Source organism: Patella vulgata, chromosome 4 (genome assembly GCF_932274485.2).
Source record: "Patella vulgata chromosome 4, xgPatVulg1.2, whole genome shotgun sequence".
Classification (NCBI taxonomy): Eukaryota; Metazoa; Mollusca; class Gastropoda; family Patellidae; genus Patella; species Patella vulgata.
Genome location: NC_065882.2, coordinates 84,370,179 through 84,393,588, shown reverse-complemented (window position 1 = coordinate 84,393,588; position 23,410 = coordinate 84,370,179). Strand labels below are relative to the sequence as shown.

General features: G+C 35.1%; 1 protein-coding gene across 2 annotated transcripts; it reads left to right on the top strand.

The window, feature by feature from the left end:
• Positions 1-44: 44 nt before the first annotated feature.
• On the top strand, positions 45-23,178 carry LOC126818134 (THO complex subunit 1). Of its 2 annotated transcripts, XM_056100533.1 has the most exons (20): positions 45-113; positions 700-773; positions 1,099-1,159; positions 2,093-2,159; positions 3,485-3,603; positions 4,653-4,701; positions 4,906-5,001; positions 5,720-5,799; positions 6,416-6,477; positions 8,126-8,234; positions 8,639-8,770; positions 9,926-10,026; positions 11,575-11,692; positions 15,763-15,875; positions 17,489-17,617; positions 18,761-18,844; positions 19,011-19,158; positions 19,703-19,835; positions 21,250-21,428; positions 22,992-23,178. In XM_056100533.1, exons 1-20 carry the CDS (start codon positions 63-65, stop codon positions 23,088-23,090), a joined length of 2,004 nt encoding a protein of 667 aa, XP_055956508.1. In that variant the 5' UTR covers positions 45-62; the 3' UTR covers positions 23,091-23,178. The 2 variants fall into 2 exon arrangements, with proteins under 2 accessions (XP_055956508.1, XP_055956509.1); XM_056100534.1 differs by lacking the exons at positions 9,926-10,026; positions 11,575-11,692; positions 15,763-15,875; ... (4 more) ...; positions 21,250-21,428; positions 22,992-23,178 and adding an exon at positions 9,644-9,697.
• Positions 23,179-23,410: the final 232 nt, after the last annotated feature.

Here is a 23,410-nt window from a genome sequence, read left to right as displayed (position 1 = left end):
TCCAATGTATTATGCACTTCCGGTGTGATCTACGTCATCAGTTTTCGTGTAGAAATTCCAAGATGTCAGCGTCCATGGTGCTTGATTTTGAACGTACTCGGACCAAGTTTTTGGTAAATATCTATCTTCTGAGGATAGTATTTCAATTTCATTCATTTTCTCTGCATCTTATACAACTTTAAGGAAATCAGTCGAAACGATAGGAGTCACTTAGAAATGATAAATTCCAATCCTTGGTCGGCCTTCGGTTTCATTTGTGGTCCAGGTTTTCACTAATCATTTCTCTAATCTCAGTTTGAGTTGATGTTTTGTAAGAAAAGAGCAGGTTCGGTTGATTCGATGTTTTACTGTGTAAAAGCAGTTTGGGTTGATTTCCGGATGGTAGAATACGATTGGGCATTCATGTTTGATGTGGCTCCCATTTTTGTGTCTCAATATTTCATTGTTGTTGAAGATTTTGTCTTACTCATTGGTTTTAATCTTAAATACCTGGCCCTAACCCTAACCCTAAAATGTAAAAGTTATGGAATGTAAAAGTGATGAAAATAGAAAAGGGAATCGGATCAAACATGATCGCCTATGATTGGATGATCTTGCAGTAAACTGCACCCGCTAAAACAGTTAGCCTATCTCTCAAATACAGCATCCACAATATGATCTAGTGTAATGTGACAATAATGGTATTATCTTATTTTTCAGAATGTCATTGAGAATAGTGTGAAAAGTGGAAACATACAGGAATGTGTTACAAAAATACAAGAAGAAGATGGGGGGTGAGTAATTACTCCAGGAGAGGGCAAATCAAATGGGCTTTACTTTGCTGCACATGGGGCAGGGGAGCCATAGTGGCTCAGTGACTAAGATGCTTGCTCAATAACCAGGTGGGCCCGTGTTCAGTCCCACTGTTAGTCGTAAAAAATTCTCAGGATCTTCCCTTGTTAGTTGTGCAGGACGGGCGGCCCTGTCAAGGACAGTCGCTGGTTGTTCGGAGTAGATGAAAAACCAAGGTCCTGTACGTACACATTGAAAGTTGAATTATGTCAATAGTTTATATTGTTTGTATGTATAATATCTCAATTAATTCTGTTTAACTTGTAGAGAGGGAGAAAAGAAACTCGTCACAGATCAATCACTTAGAGATGTCATCAGGAAATTGGTGGTAAGTTAGGGAAAAAGATAAATTTATCTTCATTTCGTAATCGTTCATTTTGTGTACAATATCTAGATTCCAATTTGACCATATAGTCAATTATAATTGCTTGAATTAAAAATTGCCCAAAATGTCTTAGGACCAATTGGTCAATTTACACGCTGTAAAACAAGCTTATTTTTCAAAATCCCATTTCCAAACATGGCTACTATAGATCTCTGCCATATAAGTATAAAAATTCTTCGACATTTAGTATATAATATCAGTCCTTCACGTTTAAGGTGTGCTTTCGCTCCTGCTCCTAATCCTCTCGACGCACCTTGACTTTCCTTTGTGGGAGTCATTAATGGCTCCTGCAAATTAGCTAAATCGCGCCTCAATATTGAGATTAATAAACTACTTTCAGTTTTTGTTTATTTTTAAACTGCATATGTTCAAGCCATCAGTTTCGATGATGATAATTTTAATGCTATCATACTGTATTCACCATCATATTCACTAAATATTAAACAAGACTAAAGCCTAAATACAATTTAGCTCTCCTTAATTCAAGAAAATGTAGAATGACTCTTGCAATATAATCAAGAAGAGGTTTTTACCTGAGCTCTTTCCTCATTTTTGAAAAGGGCTGGAATCATACAAGTCACATGAGCTCATACTACAAGATCCTCTTCTCGGACACCGTCTTCATTAGCCCAGTTCGGAGCAGAACAGTAGGACGTTAAAACCCATTTCATTTTATTTCTTCTCGGCAACAAATACCTCTAAATGTTATTTATCTTAAATTTAAGAAATGGAACTTGGATATCTGTTGACCAACTTTAATATTTATGTGACTGTCTAATTCTAATATGGCATCGATGACATCATGAATCAGAGGTTTCTTGTTTATATTGTATGTTTATATTTGTTTCTAAATATGGTATTATGTATATATTACAGGATTCTGATGCACCATGTGAAACATTTAAACTGGTTATTGGATGTGCTGTGGAAGGCGCTATAAAAGGTACATACTTCATTCTTAAAAAGACATTATGGGAGATTAGATAAAGAGATGGCAGTTCTCGCTATGATAGTTAGAAAATAGATAACGTATAAAAATAGAGTATGCTGAAGATTTCAGTCAAATTGATCCACTCTGAACCAAGATTTTAGCTTTTGAATTTTAAGCTAGCCCTGATCAACATTCCTAAAGTCGGTACGATACAAACAAAGTCTTGATTACCAACTTTTACGTTGAATTATTTTTCGAAAAATATATTTCAATCCACTAAATATCGCAGGCTAGCGATGGCATCAAGAGTTGATTATAGCCTGGATAAGTTAATTAATGTCTAATTTATAATTTTAGATAACATTTCAGACCTAAAGAAAGACCTGCAATAGGCAGATTTAGCTCTTGCCTAGGGGGGTTGGATGGCCGAATGGTTAGCACATGCGCGCTGTATCATAAGGCCTGCCATTGAATTAACTGGTGTGGTTTCGAATCCCCGGTTGTATGTGACAAGGAGTAGGGTTGCCTGTCCAGCCTCATGGGTTTTCTCCGAATCCTCTGGTTTCCTCCCACTGCTAAAGACCCCTACGCGCAAGCGAATTATTGAAATAAAATTGAACCATATGTTAGTCCCGAAATGACCTAGTCTGTGTCGAGTGGACGTTAAACCCCATTTCTCTCTCTCTTGCTCTCTAGCTTTTGTATAATGTATGTTTAATTGTTGTCTGCATCTCACAAAAAGCCAATTGGTTTAATGTGTACTTTAGCTCATAGGATCTGTCATTGAGTCAAGTGGTGTGGTTTCAATCCAACACTTGTACATGACAAAGAGTAGGATTGCCTGTCCAGTATAGGTACATGACAAGGAGTAGGGTTGCCTACAGGGTTGCCTGTCCAACCTCCAGTTTACGCCCACTACTTAAGCCCCCTACGTGCAAGCAAATTATTGAAATAAGATTGTATGTGTACCATAATATGTTAGTCCCGAAATTGTCCAGTTTGAGTTGAGTGAACGTTAATCACCATCGAGAATCTGGGTTGCTCAGGGAGTAAAACGTCCGCCTGCTTACTTGGAGGTCATGTGTTCAATCCCTGTGTTGACCAAGAAAGTTCATCAGGATTTTTGGGTGTGGTTTACTCTTGTCAGTGATACATATATGGTCATTTGGATGGGACAAAAAAAAACGACGTCCCTTATACACATTGGCATGCATGTTAAAGAACCCTTGGCAGTTGGAATTTGATATAAGAGTAGGCGTATGCTCGTCTTCATTAGCCTAGTCAGTACAGAACAGTAGGACGTTAAACCCCATTTCATTTCATTTTCTCTCTTCTAGATATATGTACAACCACAGTACCGTTTTTAATGTTAGCGGACATGTTTGATATGTTAACGCTAGAGAAATCAGAAAGAGTATTTAGTATTGTTGAAGATAATGTTTCTGTCTGGAAATCAGTAAGTAGGGTTTGATCAGCATGTTTAATAACGTAGTCACCTCCGTCCGTTTCCCGTCTTTATTAGTCTATTTGGTGAAACAGAATGTTAAACCCCCTTTTTATATTAATTCCGTCTTATCATCTGTCCGGCGTGGTTCCCCCTTTTTATATTAATTCCCTCTATCATCCGTTTTCAAGTTTACAGAATACGGCCTGTCATTGAGTCAACTCGCGTGGTTTCGAATCCCTGGTTGTACGTGACAAGGAGTAGGGTCCCCTGTCCAACCTTGTGGGTTTTCTCCGGGTCCTCCAGTTTCCTCCCACTGCTAAAGACCCCTACGCGCAAGCGAATTATTGAAATAAAATTAAACCATATGATAGTCCCGAAATGACCTAGATTGTGTCGAGTGGACGTTAAACCCCATTTCTCTCTCTCTGTCAAGTTTACAGAGATTGTCCATTTCGTCATATCTGGTGTTATCTCCCCTTTTAGCTTAAAACTGATGAAATCTTGGGGGTGCTCAATTGTCAGTCCGAAACGTCACGAATTGACAGAATTGCAATCAAGTGATACAGAATTCAGCCCTGTCACAGTTCTGCCAGTCCCAACAGCTGAGGTAGTGTGAGTAGAATCGTGATGTATTTTAAGTAACAAATATGTTTCAGCTGCCATGATTGGTTGAGATATTTTTTTTATGCAGTCAGCACATGTGTTGTACTCCAAAATTCTCCTTTTCACTGGATTGACACTATTTTTGGAACGTTCAATCGAGTATCCCCCTTGTGAACATATTACAGGATGAAATCGCTAATAAGACTGGATATTTATACCGTATTTTAAACAAATAGAATTAGCCTGAGTAGTAGTGATGTTAGTATAGTTTGCTCAATAAAATAAAACTTATTCCATCTTTCACAACATTAAAGGAAGGCTTTTGTATCAAAATCTTTAAGGCAGAACCCTGTTGAGTTATAAAAATTTTGGGGGTTCTAAATCTCTCCGTTGAGGTAAGTTTTTTTCTTTCAGTATTTTATTCATTCATTAATATTCTTTTTCATTTCTTCCAGGCCAGTTTTTATGATGCAGGAAAAAACTTTCTCCTGAGAATGTGCAATGGTAAGAAACATTTTTATTCATAAGGCTTCTTGTCATTTTTTTCTGGTTTCCTCCCACTGCTAAAGACCCCTACGCGCAAGCAAATTATGGAAATAAGATTGAACCATATGTTTGTGTCGAGTGGACGTTAAACGTCGGTTTCAGGAAAACAAATTTCTTGTACATGTGCATTATTTATCATTATTTTAATTTTGCTTATTTCAGATTTGATTCGTCGTCTGTCGAAATCTCAGAATACTGTATTCTGTGGAAGAATTCAACTGTTTCTCTCACGGTTATTTCCCCTGTCGGAAAGATCAGGTTTGTACAATAAATTTCTGTTTCAGACATGCTTTTCTTCAAAATATTCATTTTGCGATTTGTCTCTATTAACCATAAACATTAAAGCATTCTTTTGCATTTTCTGGGTAATATCAATCGTAACTTCTCGAATAGATTATAAAACACTTCATTAATAATCTACCCAAATAGATTATTTAACACTTCATTATAAATCTACCCAAATAGATTCTCACTGTTTGGATTTTATCGAATTAGAAAGAGGCCCATCAAAGGATTTTACTCAACATTTTAGTGGAACTGGCCTGTTGGATGTCGTCTGAAAATTATACTGAATGTTGAGAAATTCTCAATTCATCATATTTATGTAAATACAAAAACGGAATTAGAATGATATTTCGTTTAGATATTCAGAACATGTTCACAAGAGCACCACAATAGCTGATGTAGCACCTTTAAACATTGATATTTCATTTAGATATTCAGAATGCGTTCGTAAGAGCACCACAATAGCTGATGTGGCACCTTTAAACATTAATATTTTGTTTAGATATTCAGAACACTTTCGCAAGAGCACAACAATAGCTGATGTGGCACCTTTAAAAATTACATTTCCTTTAGATATTCAGCTTTGACGATAACTAATGTTGCGACTTTAAACATCGACTATAAATATATTTTCTGTGTTTCCCCCTTTTTGTCCCAAATGAAATTTATTTGAATTGTTTTTATTTTTCAGCCTTAAATCTTATGAGTCAGTTTAATTCAGAAAATGTAACCGTGTTCAATATGCAGGCCAATGAGAGTAAATTTAAAAAAGTAAGTTTATTTTATTTAAACCGTTCTCTTAATTTTCTGAGTGATAAAGGTCCTTTATCATCCATGTAATATTCAGAGAGGGGGAGAGACAAAACGAGCAAGTCAGAGATGAGGGGGCCGGAGACAAAAAAGGGGGTAGAGATACAGAGAGAGGAGAAATTGGGCACGGCAAGATACAAGGAGGGGAAGATGGGACGGAGGGGGGGGGAAGATACAGAGAGGGAAGATACAGAGAGGGGAGAGATAGGGGATGGGGGAACATACAGAGAGATGGGGGCGGAGAGGAGATGGGGGGGAGATACCGAGAGGGGAGATAGGGAGAGGGAAGATACAGAGAGGGGGGAGATAGGGGATGGGGGAACATACAGAGAGATGGGGGAAAGTGATACAGAAATGGAGAGGGAGTGTGGGTGGTACTTATCCCCACTCAACATGAGTAGATACATTTATCTTTTTAAATTAGTCCTAAGTAATAAATCGGAGATCTCAGAAAAACTGTTTATGGTCAGACAGATGAGTCTGTTTCTTGTCATTAACAGATCACATTAGTGCAGAGCTTTAGACTAATTAATGTTAGAACTCATAAAATTAAATTCAAAACTGATTTTTTTTATAGCCGAGCGAAATTAAGGTTGAAAAAATGGAAATGGAAGAAGGAGAAATGGAAGAACCACCCAGGTGAGAATAAAACACAGGATATATGTTATCAGACTTTAACCCAAGTATCATTTAATCTTGTGTATTTAGCACTAATTTCTTTGAAAATTCGTTAAAATCGTTTTAAATCATCCCAAATCATCTAATATGTATTTTTGTCCAGTTTAAAGCTGACCATTCAATTTTTATAATGAGTGTCTAATTAACAAGTATTTAATTTCTAAATCACTGTTCAAAAATAAACAACCCAATTGGTTATAGATTTATAGTGAATAATTTTTTAACATTGAAAAAACACAACACAACTTTAAAAGTGCAACGTTTCAACAAGTGTCCTCTTGTCGTTATCAAGCACAGGGTAAAAAAACGACAAATATTATCATCATATAAACAATATTTTTAACAGTGGTCGGGAAATTAACAATTTGTAAAAATTCTACCAAAAGCCATTTAATTTAAGGTCAAACAAAAGATGTTTAAATAATACTTAAACCAAGGACCTAAAAATAAGATAATGTTATTTTATAATATCTAATCAGGAATGCTCTTTTATAGATTATCGCTATGCCTACATTGAAATTTAAAATCCGATTGATTTTAAATTTTAACACAGTTTTCAGGTCATGAGACGGAGAAGCCTATTTATTTTCAACAATTTCGGATAATTACTGCCAGAGTTATGGCCCTTGATCACTGAAAATCTTATGGCCACTCTAGAGGCTCGAGTTAATATCATATTGACTTTAAATTTATACACAGTGTTTAAGGTCATGAGAGAAGAAACCTATTGATTTTCAACGATTTCCGATAATTACTGAAAAATCTTGTGGACGCGCTGGAAGCTAAAGTTAATATAAATTTATACACAGTGTTTAAGGTCATAAGACAAACAATTGAAACAGATTCTAATGATTTCTGATAATTACTTAATGGGTTCTTAATCATAATCAAATTTTAGTGTGTTGTAAATGTTTTCATTACAGACAAAACAAAAAATATGCGACAACACTTGTTGACTGCCAGGACGACTTATCTGCTGTGGGCTTTGGTTTCATTGCCTGACAACCTATCTTTTTAATTAATTTAACATGATTAGAAATAGAAATGCAACTAAATTTTAATCTAAGTTATGGATTCATAGATCTATTTAGAAATGTAGGATGATAAACACCATTTCATTTTGATAAATCTATCAGAAATTGTACACATAATTTATTTTTAAAACTGTGGATATAATAGTAATACTCAAATCACACCAGATTGAAAATTTTACTTTTTTTTTTTATAGCATGGCACTTATATGCCTCTTAAACTGGCTAATAGGAAAGAAAAACAATTTCTGGTGGGTGTGTGGGTTTGGGTGCATGGCCGAATGGTTAGTGCTCGCACGCTGCACGCTGATTCCCTGGTTGTACGTGACAAGGAATAGGATCGCTTGTCCGACCTCGTGGGTTTTCTCCACCTCCTCCATCTTGAAATAAAGATGAACCACATGTTAGTCCCGAAATGACCTGGTTTGTGTAGAGTGCATGTTAAACCCCATCTCTCTCTCTCTTACTGGAGATTTTTATTGTACTTGTCAGATATAGATATTCGCAGAGAGAAAAGACAATATTAAATCTCTCAGTATATACCCTAGTGTATTAAATCTCTCAATTTTATTTTTCAGCACATTTCCCATAGATTATAATCTATATCGAAGATTCTGGTCGTTACAAGAATATTTCCGTAAACCTACGCAGTGTTATGACAAGGTCTCGTGGAAAACATTCTCCATTGTAAGTAAAACATTGTCCATTGTAAATAAAACATTCTCTATTGTAAGTAAAACATTCTCCATTATAAGTAAAACATTCTCCATTGTAAATAAAACATTCTCTTTTGTAAGTAAAACATTCTCCACTATAAGTAAAACATTCTCCATTATAAGTAAAACAATCATTTGTCATAGTTAATTTGGTCACAGAAACTAAGTACAGTTGTACCATATGTTAATCTCTAAATGGCCTACCCAATGTTCAGTTGATGTAAAGACCCCTACCCCCAAGCGAATTATTGAAATAAAATTAAACCATATGTTAGTCCCGAAATGACCTAGTTTGTGTCGAGTGGACGTTAAACCCCATTTATCTCCCTCTCTCTTTCTGTCTCGTCTAAGGGTCTCTGTTTATTTTGTTTGTAGCATGCCGATGAAGTATTGAAAGCTTTCGATAGTTGTAAACTGGACGATCTAAAATCACAACGTAAAAAATTAGATAAGACAAAACAAATGGATACACAGACGTTTTTTGCTAAATATCTCACCAGCGAAAAGGTGCGTATATGTTTTCTCATTTTTATACGTCTACATGGAAATGTGGTTGTATATTGTTGTCAGCCCAGTATGTTGGTACGGCCGATAAATATCTCACCCCTTGTCACTGGGGCTGGTAAAGACAGTGTCTAGTCGTTTGGATGGTACGAAAAACTGAGTTCCAGTGTACATATTGCCATGCCTGTAAAAAAAAGGGAATGTTGGTGGGGGTAGGGGGTGGATGGCTGAATGGTTAGTGCGTGCGTGCTGCATCATAAGATCTGTCATTGAGTCAACTGGCGTTGTTTCGATTCCGCAGTTGTACATGACAAGGATTAGCATCGCATGTCCAACATGTGTTTTTTCTCTGGGTTTCCTCCCACTGCTATAGAGCCCTACGCGCAAGCGGATTCTTGAAATAAAATTAAACCATATTGTAAATATAACATTCATTAATGTGTCATGTTAAAGCGGAAATTGCAAATTTTTAAGTTATATTTTTAAAATTTATTAAAATAAAGCCTGAAAATAGATGGTATACATAAACAGTCCTACCTTGTTAAAGAATAATCCTATTAATCCTATAATTCACTATTGCCAGCTGAGAAATTGGCAAAAATATCATTTTCCTCTTCATTTTCAAACGTTTGAAAAAAGCTACTCCATGGTGGAGAATAGAAAACAAGGAAGGTAATTGGGAGGTAATTGTGTTATTATTTCCTGTGTAAATCAGTTTTAAGTGTGAGAATGACACCTATGATTTTATAATAGTGAGTTGACAACCTATTGAGCAAAAGACATAGAAATAATTACGTTTTGACTTTCTTAGAAAATTTGCAATTTCCGCTTTAATGTGTATTGTATATATAATATTTGTATGTTTTTGTTTTCTAGTTATTAGACCTTCAACTGAGTGACAGCAACTTTTATTAATGTGTCATGTTAATGTGTATCATATATATTATATTTGTATGTTTTTGTTTTCTAGTTATTAGATCTTCAACTGAGTGACAGCAACTTTTATTAATATGTCGTGTTAATGTGTATTGTATATATAATATTTGTATGTTTTTGTTTTCTAGTTATTAGATCTTCAACTGAGTGACAGCAACTTTTATTAATGTGTCATGTTATTGTGTATTGTATATATAATATTTGTATGTTTTTGTTTTCTAGTTATTAGACCTTCAACTAAGTGACAGCAACTTTCGACGATATGTTTTAGTCCAGTTTCTCATCCTCTTTCAATATCTCAACGCACAAGTTAAATTCAAGAGGTGAGGTTATAAACATCATATCAGGCCCCGAGTTCACAAAGCATTCTCAGACTTAAGTTGAGAATTTGCTCAACTTTCAATCACTGTTTATGAGAAATATCTTTGATCCAGAAACACAACACTTTGCACATAGTTTCTTATTGATATATCTGATACATTAAAACAACAAAATTATTATAAAGGGCTATATTTTAGTTAAACTAAGGTGAACAATTTTAAGTAAATTCTCAACTTAAGTCTGAGAATGCTTTGTGAACTCGGGGCCAGGGATATTTAATCCTTTGAGTTGAATCTCTGAAAAGGAATATTAGTCTGTCGGATATTTACAAAGATGTGACAAATTTCATGATATTTAACATCGTTTGCCTATGGTGGGGTGTGTGCTGTATTATAAGGCCTGTCATTGCCGTGGTTTCGAATCCCTGGTTGTACGTGACAAGGAGTAGGGTCGCCTGTCCAACCTCATGGGTTTTCTCCGGGTCTCCGGGTCTCCGGTTTCCTCCCACTGCTAAAGACCCCTACGTGCAAGCGAATTATTGAAATAAAATTAAACCATATGTTAGTCCCGAAATGACCTGGTTTGTGTCGAGTGGACATTAAACCCCATTTCTCTCTCTCTCTCCCTTTGCCTACGATATAAACCAGCCAGAGCCAATTTATATATCTGAAATAAAATGAAATGGGGTTTAAAATGACATAGGTTATCCAATTTCGGTATATTCTGTGTATGGAGAAATGAAATAGGGTTTGACGTCCTACTGTTCTGCTCCGAACTGGGCTAATGAAGATGGGCATACGCCATACAGAGTGCTATGAGGGAAATTTTGCCTGGACAGCGGCACTACGGCCTACTCTTATATCGAATTCCAAATGCCAAGGGATCTTTAACGTGCACGCCAATGTGTACACAGGATCTTGACTTTTCATGGTCCCATCCAAACGATTATACTTTGTCCCTTGCTATGTGTTTGAAGCCGTTGAACATTATTTGGGGAATTTTGATATCCTTAATAACTACAGTATTGTAAAAGATGAAACTCCATTATGAAATGAAATGTAATGGGGTTTAACGTCCTACTGTTTTGCTCCGAACTTGGCTAATGAAGACGGGCATACGCCATACAGTGTGCTATGAGGGAAATTTTGCCCGGACAACGGCACTACGGCCTACTCTTATATCGAATTCCAACTGCCAAGGGATCTTTAACGTGCACGCCAATGTGTACGCGAGATCTCGGTTTTTCCTCCCATCCGAATGACTAGACAGCTGTCCTTGTCAGCCCCTCCGTCCTGCATCACTGACAAGGGATAACCACGCCAGAAAATAAAACTCCATTATGAATATCTGTCAAAATATGGTGTAATTCTGTTAAAACTTCATTCCATTGTGAATTAGTTATTTATAGAACAAAGGATGTAATTAGTCAGAAGTCTCGACTTTTATTACATTTTATTTGATATTTTTATGTAGATTATTTTCAGTGCTAGTCATGTTTTTATGTAAATTATTTTCAGTGCTAGTCATGTTTTTATGTAAATTATTTTCAGTGCAAGTCATGTTCTAACAGATGAACAATCAGCTTGGGTAAAAACAGCAACGGAAAAAGTCACAAATTTGATTAAAGAAACACCACCTGATGGTGAAAAGTTTGCTGAATCAGTGGAGGTACGTAGAAATCCTTTGAATGACGGAACTCAACTAGTTGAACTATCCTATAAATGATGGTACTCAACTAGTTCAACTATCCTAAAAATGACGGTACTCAACTTGTTGAATTATCCTATAAATGACGGTACTCAACTAGTTGAATTATCTTATAAATGCCGGTACCCAACTAGTTCAACCATCCCATAACATTTTGTTTTACTGTATTAGTTTGATAACTTTGAGAGAATACTCTTCGATAGGTCACCCAGATAAATTAGTATGTAATATGGCTCGATATCCAGGTTACAATGCTGTTTAAAGATTATACCACAACAGCAACTGTTGTCCTTGTCAATTGTAGGCCTATTTGTGTGTTTGTCATCCACATGTGAATATCTGTCGTCCACATGTGAGTGTCTGTCGTCCACACAATGATGCATCTCCGGTTGTACTTGACAAGGAGTAGGGTCTCCTATCCAACCTCGTGGGTTTTCTCCGGGTCCTCCGGTTTCCTCCCACTGCTAAAGACCCCTACGCGCAAGCGAATTACTGAAATAAAATTAAACCATATGTTAGTCCCGAAATGACCTAGTTTGTGTCGAGTGGATGTTAAACCCCATTTCTCTCTCTCTCTCCACACCATGATCCACAAGCCACCACTTAACATGGTAATACAGAGACAATCAAGTTAACATGATAATATCGAACAACAAAGGTGGGTGGGGGTGGATGGCCAAATGGTTAGCGCGTGCTCGTTGCATCATAAGGTCTGTCATTGAGTCAACTGATGTGGTTTCGATTCCCTGGTTGTACGTGACAAGGAATAGGGTCGTCTGTCCAACCTGGGTCCTCTGGTTTCCTCCCACTGCTAAAGAGCCCTACGCGCAAGAAAATTATTGAACTAGAATTGAACCAAATGTTAGTTTCGAAATGACCTAGTTTGTGTCGAGTGAACGTTAAATGCCATTTCTCTCTCTCTCGAACAACAAAACATGCCAAATGATAAAAATAATAATTCCATAGCTGAGACCTGTTTGACTGAAGGTTTAGAAATGTATTCATGGAGTAGAATTCTTCTTAGTAAGTTATCTAGCCGTGTTAACCTATTGTTTATAGTATCAACTAATACGGTATAATGCATGATAAATAATATTTCATCTGTTGTTTATATAATAATAAATAATATTCCATTGGTTGTTTATATAATAATAAATAATATTCCATAGGTTGTTTATATAATAATGAATAATATTCCATTGGTTGTTTATATAATAATAAATAATATTCCATTGGTTGTTTATATAATAATGAATAATATTTCATCTGTTGTTTATATAATAATAAATAATATTCCATCGGTTGTTTATATAATAATGAATAATATTCCATCTGTTGTTTATATAATAATGAATAATATTCCATCTGTTGTTTATATAATAATAAATAATATTCCATCTGTTGTTTATATAATAATGAATAATATTCCATCTGTTGTTTATATAATAATGAATAATATTCCATCTGTTGTTTATATAATAATAAATAATATTCCATTGGTTGTTTATATAATAATGAATAATATTCCATCTGTTGTTTATATAATAATGAATAATATTCCATCTGTTGCTTAATATTAATAAATAATATTCCATCTGTTGTTTATATAATAATGAATAATATTCCATCTGTTTATATAATAATAAATAATATTCCATCTGTTGTTTATATAATGAATAATATTCCCTCTGTTGTTTAATATTAATGAATAATATTCCATCTGTTGTTTATATAATAATAAATAATATTCAATCGGTTGTTTATATAATAATTAATAATATTCCATTGGTTGTTTAATATTAATGAATAATATTCCATCGGTTGTTTATATGACAATGAATAATATTCCATCTGTTGTTTAATATTAATGAATAATATTCCATCTGTTGTTTATATAATAATGAATAATATTCCATCTGTTGTTTATATAATAATAAATAATATTCCATCTGTTGTTTATATAATAATAGATAATATTCCATCGGTTGTTTATATGATAATGAATAATATTCCATCTGTTGTTTAATATTAATAAATAATATTCCATTGGTTGTTTATATAATAATGAATAATATTCCATCTGTTGTTTATATAATAATGAATAATATTCCATCTGTTGCTTAATATTAATAAATAATATTCCATCTGTTGTTTATATAATAATGAATAATATTCCATCTGTTTATATAATAATAAATAATATTCCATCTGTTGTTTATATAATGAATAATATTCCCTCTGTTGTTTAATATTAATGAATAATATTCCATCTGTTGTTTATATAATAATAAATAATATTCAATCGGTTGTTTATATAATAATAAATAATATTCCATTGGTTGTTTAATATTAATGAATAATATTCCATCGGTTGTTTATATGACAATGAATAATATTCCATCTGTTGTTTAATATTAATGAATAATATTCCATCTGTTGTTTATATAATAATGAATAATATTCCATCTGTTGTTTATATAATAATAAATAATATTCCATCTGTTGTTTATATAATAATAGATAATATTCCATCGGTTGTTTATATGATAATGAATAATATTCCATCTGTTGTTTAATATTAATGAATAATATTCCATCTGTTGTTTATATAATAATGAATAATATTCCATCTGTTGTTTATATAATAATAAATAATATTCCATCTGTTGTTTATATAATAATAGATAATATTCCATCAGTTGTTTATATGATAATGAATAATATTCCATCTGTTGTTTAATATTAATGAATAATATTCCATCTGTTGTTTATATAATAATGAATAAGATCATCTGTTGTTTATATAATAATGAATAATATTCCATCTGTTGTTTATATAATAATAAATAATATTCCATTGGTTGTTTATATAATAATGAATAATATTCCATCTGTTGTTTATATAATAATGAATAATATTCCATCTGTTGTTTATATAATAATGAATAATATTCCATCTGTTGTTGATATAATAATGAATAATATTCCATCTGTTGTTTATAATAATAAATAATATTCCATTGGTTGTTTATAATAATGAATAATATTCCATCTGTTGTTTATATAATAATAAATAATATTCCATCTGTTGTTTATATAATAATAAATAATATTCCATCTGTTGTTTATATAATAATGAATAATATTCCATCTGTTGTTTATATAATAATAAATAATATTCCATTGGTTGTTTATATAATAATGAATAATAATCCATTGGTTGTTTATATAATAATGAATAATATTCCATTGGTTGTTTATATAATAATGAATAATAATCCATTGGTTGTTTATATAATAATGAATAATATTCCATCTGTTGTTTATATAATAATGAATAATATTCCATCTGTTGCTTAATATTAATAAATAATATTCCATCTGTTGCTTAATATTAATGAATAATATTCCATCTGTTGTTTATATAATAATAAATAATATTCCATCTGTTGTTTAATATTAATGAATAATATTCCATCTGTTGTTTATATAATAATAAATAATATTCCATCTGTTGTTTATATAATAATGAATAATATTCCATCTGTTGTTATATAATAATGAATAATATTCCATCTGTTGTTTATATAATAATGAATAATATTCCATCTGTTGTTTATATAATAATAATAAATAATATTCCATCTGTTGTTTATATAATAATGAATAATATTCCATCTGTTGTTTATATAATAATAAATAATATTCCATTGGTTGTTTATATAATAATGAATAATATTTCATCTGTTGTTTATATAATAATGAATAATATTCCATTGGTTGTTTATATAATAATAAATAAAATTCCATCTATATAATAATAAATAATATTCCATCTGTTGTTTATATAATAATAAATAATATTCCATCTGTTGTTTATATAATAATGAATAATATTTCATCTTTTGTTTATATAATAATGAATAATATTCCATCTGTTGCTTAATATTAATGAATAATATTCCATCTGTTGTTTATAGTAATGAATAATATTTGCTCTGTGTAATGAATAATATTTGTATATATTTCAGCATATTTTAGAAAGAGAAGAAAATTGGAATAATTGGAAGAACGAAGGCTGTGTTAGTTATGTGAGAGAGAAACTAACAGATGATAAAGAACCCGTTGAAAAGACACGTGTCAGGTATTACCCATATTCCTGAAGTAATGGCCCGAGAAATCCCTCTCTGGCCATTCCTAGATTGACTTCTGATACTTGAGCTTTTGAGGGAGTGTGTCTATTCTTCCCGTTCAATCAAATCTATCCCAAGTACAGCAACATGACAGCCCTTTGTTTAATCTGGGTCTTCCCAAAAACTTTGGACAGTGATTTAAGGTATTCAAAACGGTGAAAGTATGTTCGTTTCCAAACAGTATTGTTTACATTTTGATAGCCTCGTTTGTCACGCAATTAGTTTTTCTGCAATATTCTGCTATGCACTGGTTAATTGGGCATAATAAAATCTTGAGTCATGATGTAACCTTATGTAAGCATATTTGGTCCAATTTGGAGCTCTTGTTTTAAGCGTAATGCTTTTGTTACGCAGTTAGATATTGGTTGTTAATCGGACCATTGACCAGTCATAATTTGGAATAGAAATTTGCTTTCGTTAAAGCAGTGTTTAGTGGGATTAGGTATAATCAAACGAAACACTGCGAGGAGTATGGGTATTAACATATCATCTCTTCTCTCTTCATCCACATCAAACTATTTATACTTATATAAAAAACTATTTGAATTATTATATTTTGGTGGGCTCTACTCTACTGGCTGATGGTTCAGTGATTAGAGCACAGTCTCGCTAACTAGGAGGTCTTGAGTTCACTCCCGGTGTTGGTTGAAAATGTTTCCCCTTGTCGTTGATGTCAATGGGGGTACTCGATTGAACGTTCCGGAATTGAATTCTCTCAATCCCAAAAAATAGTGATAATCAAGTGAAAAGGAGGATTTCGGGCTACAACGCATGCGTCGACTGAATAAGTAAATATCTCAACCATCCATGCAGCCGAAACCGTTTAATTACGTCACGATTCTACTCACACCACCTCCGTTGTCGGGACTGACAGAACTGTGACAGAACTGAATTCCGCGCTACTCGATTGCAATTCTGTCAATTCGGGATGTTCTGGACTTTGAATGAGTTGAGATAGAACGAAAAATACGAGATACTGTGAAAACATTGGTTGCATGTAAAAGAATCCTTGACAGTTGGAAGGCGAAATAAGAGTAGGTTGCAGTGTCGCTGTCTTGGCAAAATGTCTGTCATAGCACACTGTCGGTGCAGGAAAGTAGTATGGAAACATCTTTCTCTGCCAACCCGAGGCGAGGGGTTAGATGGCCAAATGGTTAGCACTGTATCATACGGTCTGTCATTGAGTCATCTGGCGTTGTTTTTGATGTTCCGGATGTACATGACAAGGAGTAGGGTCACCTGTCCAACACCATGGGTTTTCTCCTGGTCCTCCGGTTTCCTCCCACTGCTAAAGACCCCTACGCGCAAACGAATTATTGAAATAAAATTGAACCGTATATTAGTCTCGAAATGACCGAGTTTGTGTCGAGTGAACCAGTTTGTGTCGAGTGAACGTTAAACCCCATCTCTCTCTCTCTTTCTCTCTCTTTCTCTCTCTAACCGGAGCCTTCCTGGTTAGCGAGCCAACACTGAGGCAGATGAATTAATAATGATGTCACGCATGAAACAATTTGTGGTTGATTTTCCTGTTTTATTAAATTTATGTTCATTTTTATTTGTTCAGAGCAAAACGTAAACGAGTTGGTGATGATTTAATGACAAGTGCTGGGAAGATTAATATGGGAAGTTCCGAGTTAACCAGGTTATGGAACATCAATTCTGATAATATGGATGCTTGTAAAGCTGATACAAGGTAAAGTTGGGAACTACATGTCGGAATACGCGATTGAAAGTTGTCGAATTGAATTCTCTCAATCCCGAACATAGGGACAGTGAAAAAGGGAATTTTGGGATACCACGCATGCACAAACTTCATTAGAAAATATCTCAAACAATAATGTCAGCTGAAACATGACACATGCCACAATTATATGAAATACAAGGTGAAGTTGGGAACTACATGTCGGAACACTCATTGAAGGTTATTTTCTCAATCCCAATCATAGCGACGATTGAGTAAAATGGGGAATTTTGAGTTACCACGCATGTACCGACTTCAACCAATATCTCACCCAATAATAACAGCTGAAAGATATGTGTTGTGTTTAATTGCATCATGATTCTACTACACCACCTCAGTTGTCCGGGGGGAGGGGGGGATGGCCAAATGGTTAGAACGTGCAAGCTGCGCTGTATCATACGGTCTGTCATTGAGTCAACTAGCAGGGTTTCGATTCCCCGGTTGTACATGACAAGGAGTAGGACTGACAGAACTCTGACAGGACTGAACTTCACTTCAGATGGTTTCTAACCGACAATTGATTATCCCCCTTGTGTTGTGATGAAAACGGGACACTATATATTCGACATGAAATGAATTGGTTTTTCTGCATCAGTTAGAACAGATTTTCCGGCGTGGTTTCCCCTTGTCAGTGATGCAGGACGGAGGGCCTGACAAGGAGAGCTATCTAGTCATTCCAATGGGACAAAAAACTGAGGTCCCGTGTACACATTGGCATGCACGTAAAAGATCCTTTGGCAGTTGGATTTCGATATAAGAGTAGGCCGTAGCGCCGCTGCCTGGGCAAAATTTCCCTCATAGCACACTGTATGGCGTATGCCCCTCTTTATTAGCCCACTTTAGGAGCAAAACAGTAGGATGTTAAACCCCATTTCATTTCATTTCATTTCAGTAAGAACATGGGTCCCCTACTTTTCTGCATCAGTTAGAACAAGGGTGCGCTACTTTTTTTCTGCATCAGTTAGAACAAGGGTGCCCTATTTTTTTTCAAACCATCTTTGAATATGAAATGAGATGAAAGAAATATTTGTATTTTTCTACAAGCCATCTTTTAATATTACTCTGTAATAACCACATGATTTGTTATGTTTTTAGAGTATTTTTACCACATCTAGAAGAATATTTTGCTGAAGCTATAGAACAAGCTGATCCTGAAGCCCAGATAGAAGATACTTATAAGTAAGATTTTTATACACTTTTGTTGTTGTTCTTAGTGTTTAAAGTCCGCTTCCACCGAAGGTGATATCTCAGACAAGTTGTCTTTTTTTTATTATGTTAGAGCATGCGCAGGGGTCTTTCCTGTTTTAACTTTATTTTACTTGTATTTCGATTTGAAATATTTCAGATTAGTGAATAAAGATAGTTACCAATGGCGGTCATTACGATTATTGGCTAGACGTTCTCCACATTTCTTCACACAGCTGAATCCACCAGGAATTCCACTCAATAAATATCTCGATATCATGGTCAATAAAATAGCACAGGATATGCCTGTAAGTATGTAATATTATTTTAGGGGGGACAGGCCCGTTGAGAGGGGGTGAGTAAATCGAGGGAGCACTTCGATATCCATTAAATATTTTTATACATTGGCATGGCCAGTATTCATGCCACAGAGGCCCTGATCCAATCTCTATGGACTACCGCGGCTATACAGTTAAGTTAGAAAACCTATTTCTGGTATTTTATGGTCTTAATGTCGGAGGGAGGCCCACAGATGTCGGATAGAGGCCCACAGGTCTCGGAGGGAGGCTCACAGGTGTCAGAGGGAGGCCAACAGGTGTCGGAGGGAGGCCCATAGGTGTCGAAGATAGGCCTTGGTCCCTTGGTCGGATACTCCACTGAACATTCCGAATCGAATTTTCTCAATCCCTGCAAAGGTATCAGTGCAGCAAAATTGAGAAACTCGGGTGCCATTGTATGGCGTATACCCGTCTTCATTAGACCAGTCGGAACAGAACAGTAGGACGTAAAACCCAATTCCAATATTTAGATTATAATCAGGATAGGGATTTATTTTGGTGATTTGATTTTTAGTCGAACTCCGGTGAAGGTGAGATGGACGGAGAAGGAGAAGAAGATGAGAAGAATGAATTAGATGAAGAGGAACCAGAAGAAAAAATACCCAGAAGACATCAAATCACCGACAATAGTAAAACTATTAACACAGGTATTAAATATATATTTTTATAAATAACTTAGCTGTTGACATGGTAATCACAGGTATCATTTAATGGTGGGTTGCTCTGTTTAAAATAAACTACCAAATTGATTAGCAATGTATATTAATAGGACATTAAACTCTTGTAAATTATTAAAACTGAACGGTCAGCTTTAAACTGGACACAAGTACAAATTTGATGATTTTGGGTTATTTTAGACGAATTTTGCGAATTTTCAAACAGAGATTTGATATTGAACAAATGTGATAGAAATTAGGCATAAATGATACCTGGGTTACCGGTCATGGTGTATTTATCTGTAATGATACATGGGTTACCGGTCACTGTGTTTTGATCTGTAATGATACCCGGGTTACTGATCACTGTGTATTGATCTGTAATGATACATGGGTTACCAGTCATCGTGTATTGATCTCTAATAATACATGGGTTACTGGTCACCCTGTATTGATCTGTAATGATACCTTGGTTACCGGTCACTGTGTATTATGATACCTATGTTTCCGTTCACTGTGTATTAATCTGTAATGATACCTTGGTTACCGGTCACTGTGTATTGATCTGTAATTATACCCGGGTTACTGATCACCCTGTATTGATCTGTAATGATACCCGGGTTACTGGGTTAGGTTTAAGAATTTGGGGGCAGAGATTGAGTCTCCACATAAGCACTGACCTAGGATGATGAAAAAATTTGATTCGGGATATTTCCTGGTTTTATAAAAATACATATTATACATTAATACTCAACTCTAATTCAACCCATACAATAATGGTTACCGCTGTATTGATATGTTTCTCGAATTGTACCTGACAAAAGGAGTAGGGCCACCTGTCCAACCTCGTGAGTTTTCTCCGGGTCCTCCGGTTTCCTCCCACTGCTAAAGCCCCCCTTCGCGCAAGCGAATTATGGAAATAAAATTGAATGATATGTTAGTCCCGAAATGACCTAGTTTGTGTCGAGTAGACGTTAAATCTCTCTCCCTGTATTGATATGTTATATTATATTATCTACATACTCTATACAATAATGAAGTCTAATGTTAAAGAGTTTCAATTACAGTAATAGATTGTCAGTTGTGGCAGCACCAGGATCGAACATGGGACCTCCCAGGTTAATGAGCTAACATCTTAATCACTGGGCCAGCATAGCTCCCTTATTGATTTGTATGTCCCAGAGCAGACTTTTTCGCTCTTACATTCACTGAAATAACGTGGAACAAACAATTGTTTTGACCTCAAGCCATTTCGATCCTATACATGGACAGAATAATGGTATCAGAGCTTCTGAATATATAAAATTCTGGAGTTATCTCCAAGACCTCACACCCAAGTTCCTAAAAATGCCCCAGTGTCTATATTTCAGTCTCGTATGGTGATAAATAATTGTTTATTTTGCAGTAAAAGACGATGCACCATTAACAGATATAGTTACCAAGGAGAATATTGCTAAGATTGCTGGTTTAATTGGTGAGAACTGGAAGATGTTGGGTAAAGAATTACGAATGCAGGAGGATGATTTGGCTTATTTTGAATCAGAAGGTGAAACAGCTCCACTTAATATGTTAACAGTATGGAAGGTTTGTATTCAAATATTTATCTTTTAACCTATGTGGGGGGGGGGGATGGTGCACTGCATCATAAGGTCTGTCATTGGTTTCGATTCCCTGGTTGTACGTGACAAGGAGTTGGGTCACCTGTCCAACCTCGTGGGTTTTCTCTGGTTCCTCTGGTTTTCTCCCACTGGTAAAGATCTGTATGTGCAAGCGAATTAATGAAATAGAATTGAACGATAAATAGTCCCAAAATGACCTAGTTTGTGTTGAGTGGATGTTAAACCCCATTTCTCTCTCTCTTTTAACCTGTGGTACTATCAACATTGCTGCTCACATTCTTTTCTTCTGTTTCATTGTTGACAGGGGAGTTGGGTGGGGGGAATGGTCAGAATGACTTTAAAGATTGTTTGTAAGTGAAGCCATATGAATCTACATGTATATAATATTAGTCAAACATTAGCATATCGTTAAAACTTACATTTACGAAAACCAAATCAAATTGTGTTTTCTGTTAAATGATATTTTATTTTGAAAATGAAATCCTGTGACTTGTTCTAAAGAAATGAAATGAAATGAAATGGGGTTTAACGTCCTACTGTTCTGCTCCTATACTGGGCTAATGAAGACGGGCATACGCCATAGAGTGTGCTATGAGGGAAATTTTGCCCGGGCAGCGGCACTATCGCCTACTCTTATATCGAATTCCAACTGGCAGGGGATCTTTTACGTGCATTCCAATATATACACAGGACCTCGGTTTTTTGTCTCATCCGAAGGACTAGACTGTTCTAAAGAAGAATAGGGGCATTGGCCGCATGGTTTAACGTGTATGCATTAGTCACATGGCATAGTTTCGATTCCCCACCTGTACGTGACCAGTGACCAGGAGTACATACGCCTGCCCAACCTTGTGGGTTTTCTCCAGGTCCTCTGGGTTGCTCCCACTACTGAAGACCCTTACCTGCAAGCCATTTATTGAAATAAAACTGAACTAATGTTAGTCCAGAAATGACCTACTCTCTCTCTCTCTCTCTCTCTCTCTCTCTCTCTTTTTTTTTTGTTCTAAACTAAGTTGAACCTAATCTTTAAGTGGCATTTAGTGATTGGGGTACACAATAACAGAACACAATTTTTATGGGAAACAATCACTGGTTTTATTCTAATAGCACGACGTTTCGACAAGTATCCTCTTATCGTTATCAAGCACATCGTTATCAATATCATTATTGTGCTTGATAACGATAAGAGGATACTTGTCGAAACGTCGTGCTATTAGAATAAAACCAGTGATTGTTTCCCATAAAAATTGTGTTCTGTTATTAAGTTGAACCTGTTTTTGAAGGAATAAAATGGATGGCTTCTCTGGGATCAAGGAGCTGACCTGGTAACTGCTGGCACTGGCTCACTAAACAGTAGGCCCTGGAAATCCTGTTCAAGAAAACTTCTCAGAATTTTCAGGCCAGGTTCCCCCCCCCCCTGTCAGTGCTGCTAAAGCATATATTTGTCTTGATGAAATGAAGAACCAATTATACAATGGGCAGTAGTTTTATTATCTAAATATTATACCCATCTTTTGTTTATTTCCAGGAAAATGAGACCCGGGATTCAAAACTTGATGTGATAAAATCGGCCCTCATCAAGATTGGACAATCATCAATTGCAGACAGCGTTTTTACTTCATCTTAAACTCTTCATCATTATTATTGTATAATCGTCATGGTTATGAACAAATATCATTGTATAATTTTCATGGTTATAAACAAAAATTATTGAATTATCTTCATTGTTATATGTTCTTGGGAGCCACAGTGGCTAAGTGGGTGAGACGCTGGCTCGCTAGCCTGGAGGTCAGGTGTTCGAGTTTTTCCAATTTGGTTTCCCCCTTGTCAGAGGTGCAGGACGGAGGGCCTGACAAGGACAGCTGTCTTTTCGTTCGAATGAGACGGAAAACTGATGTCCCTTGTATACATTAGCGTGCACGTAAAAGATCCCATGGCAGTTGGAAT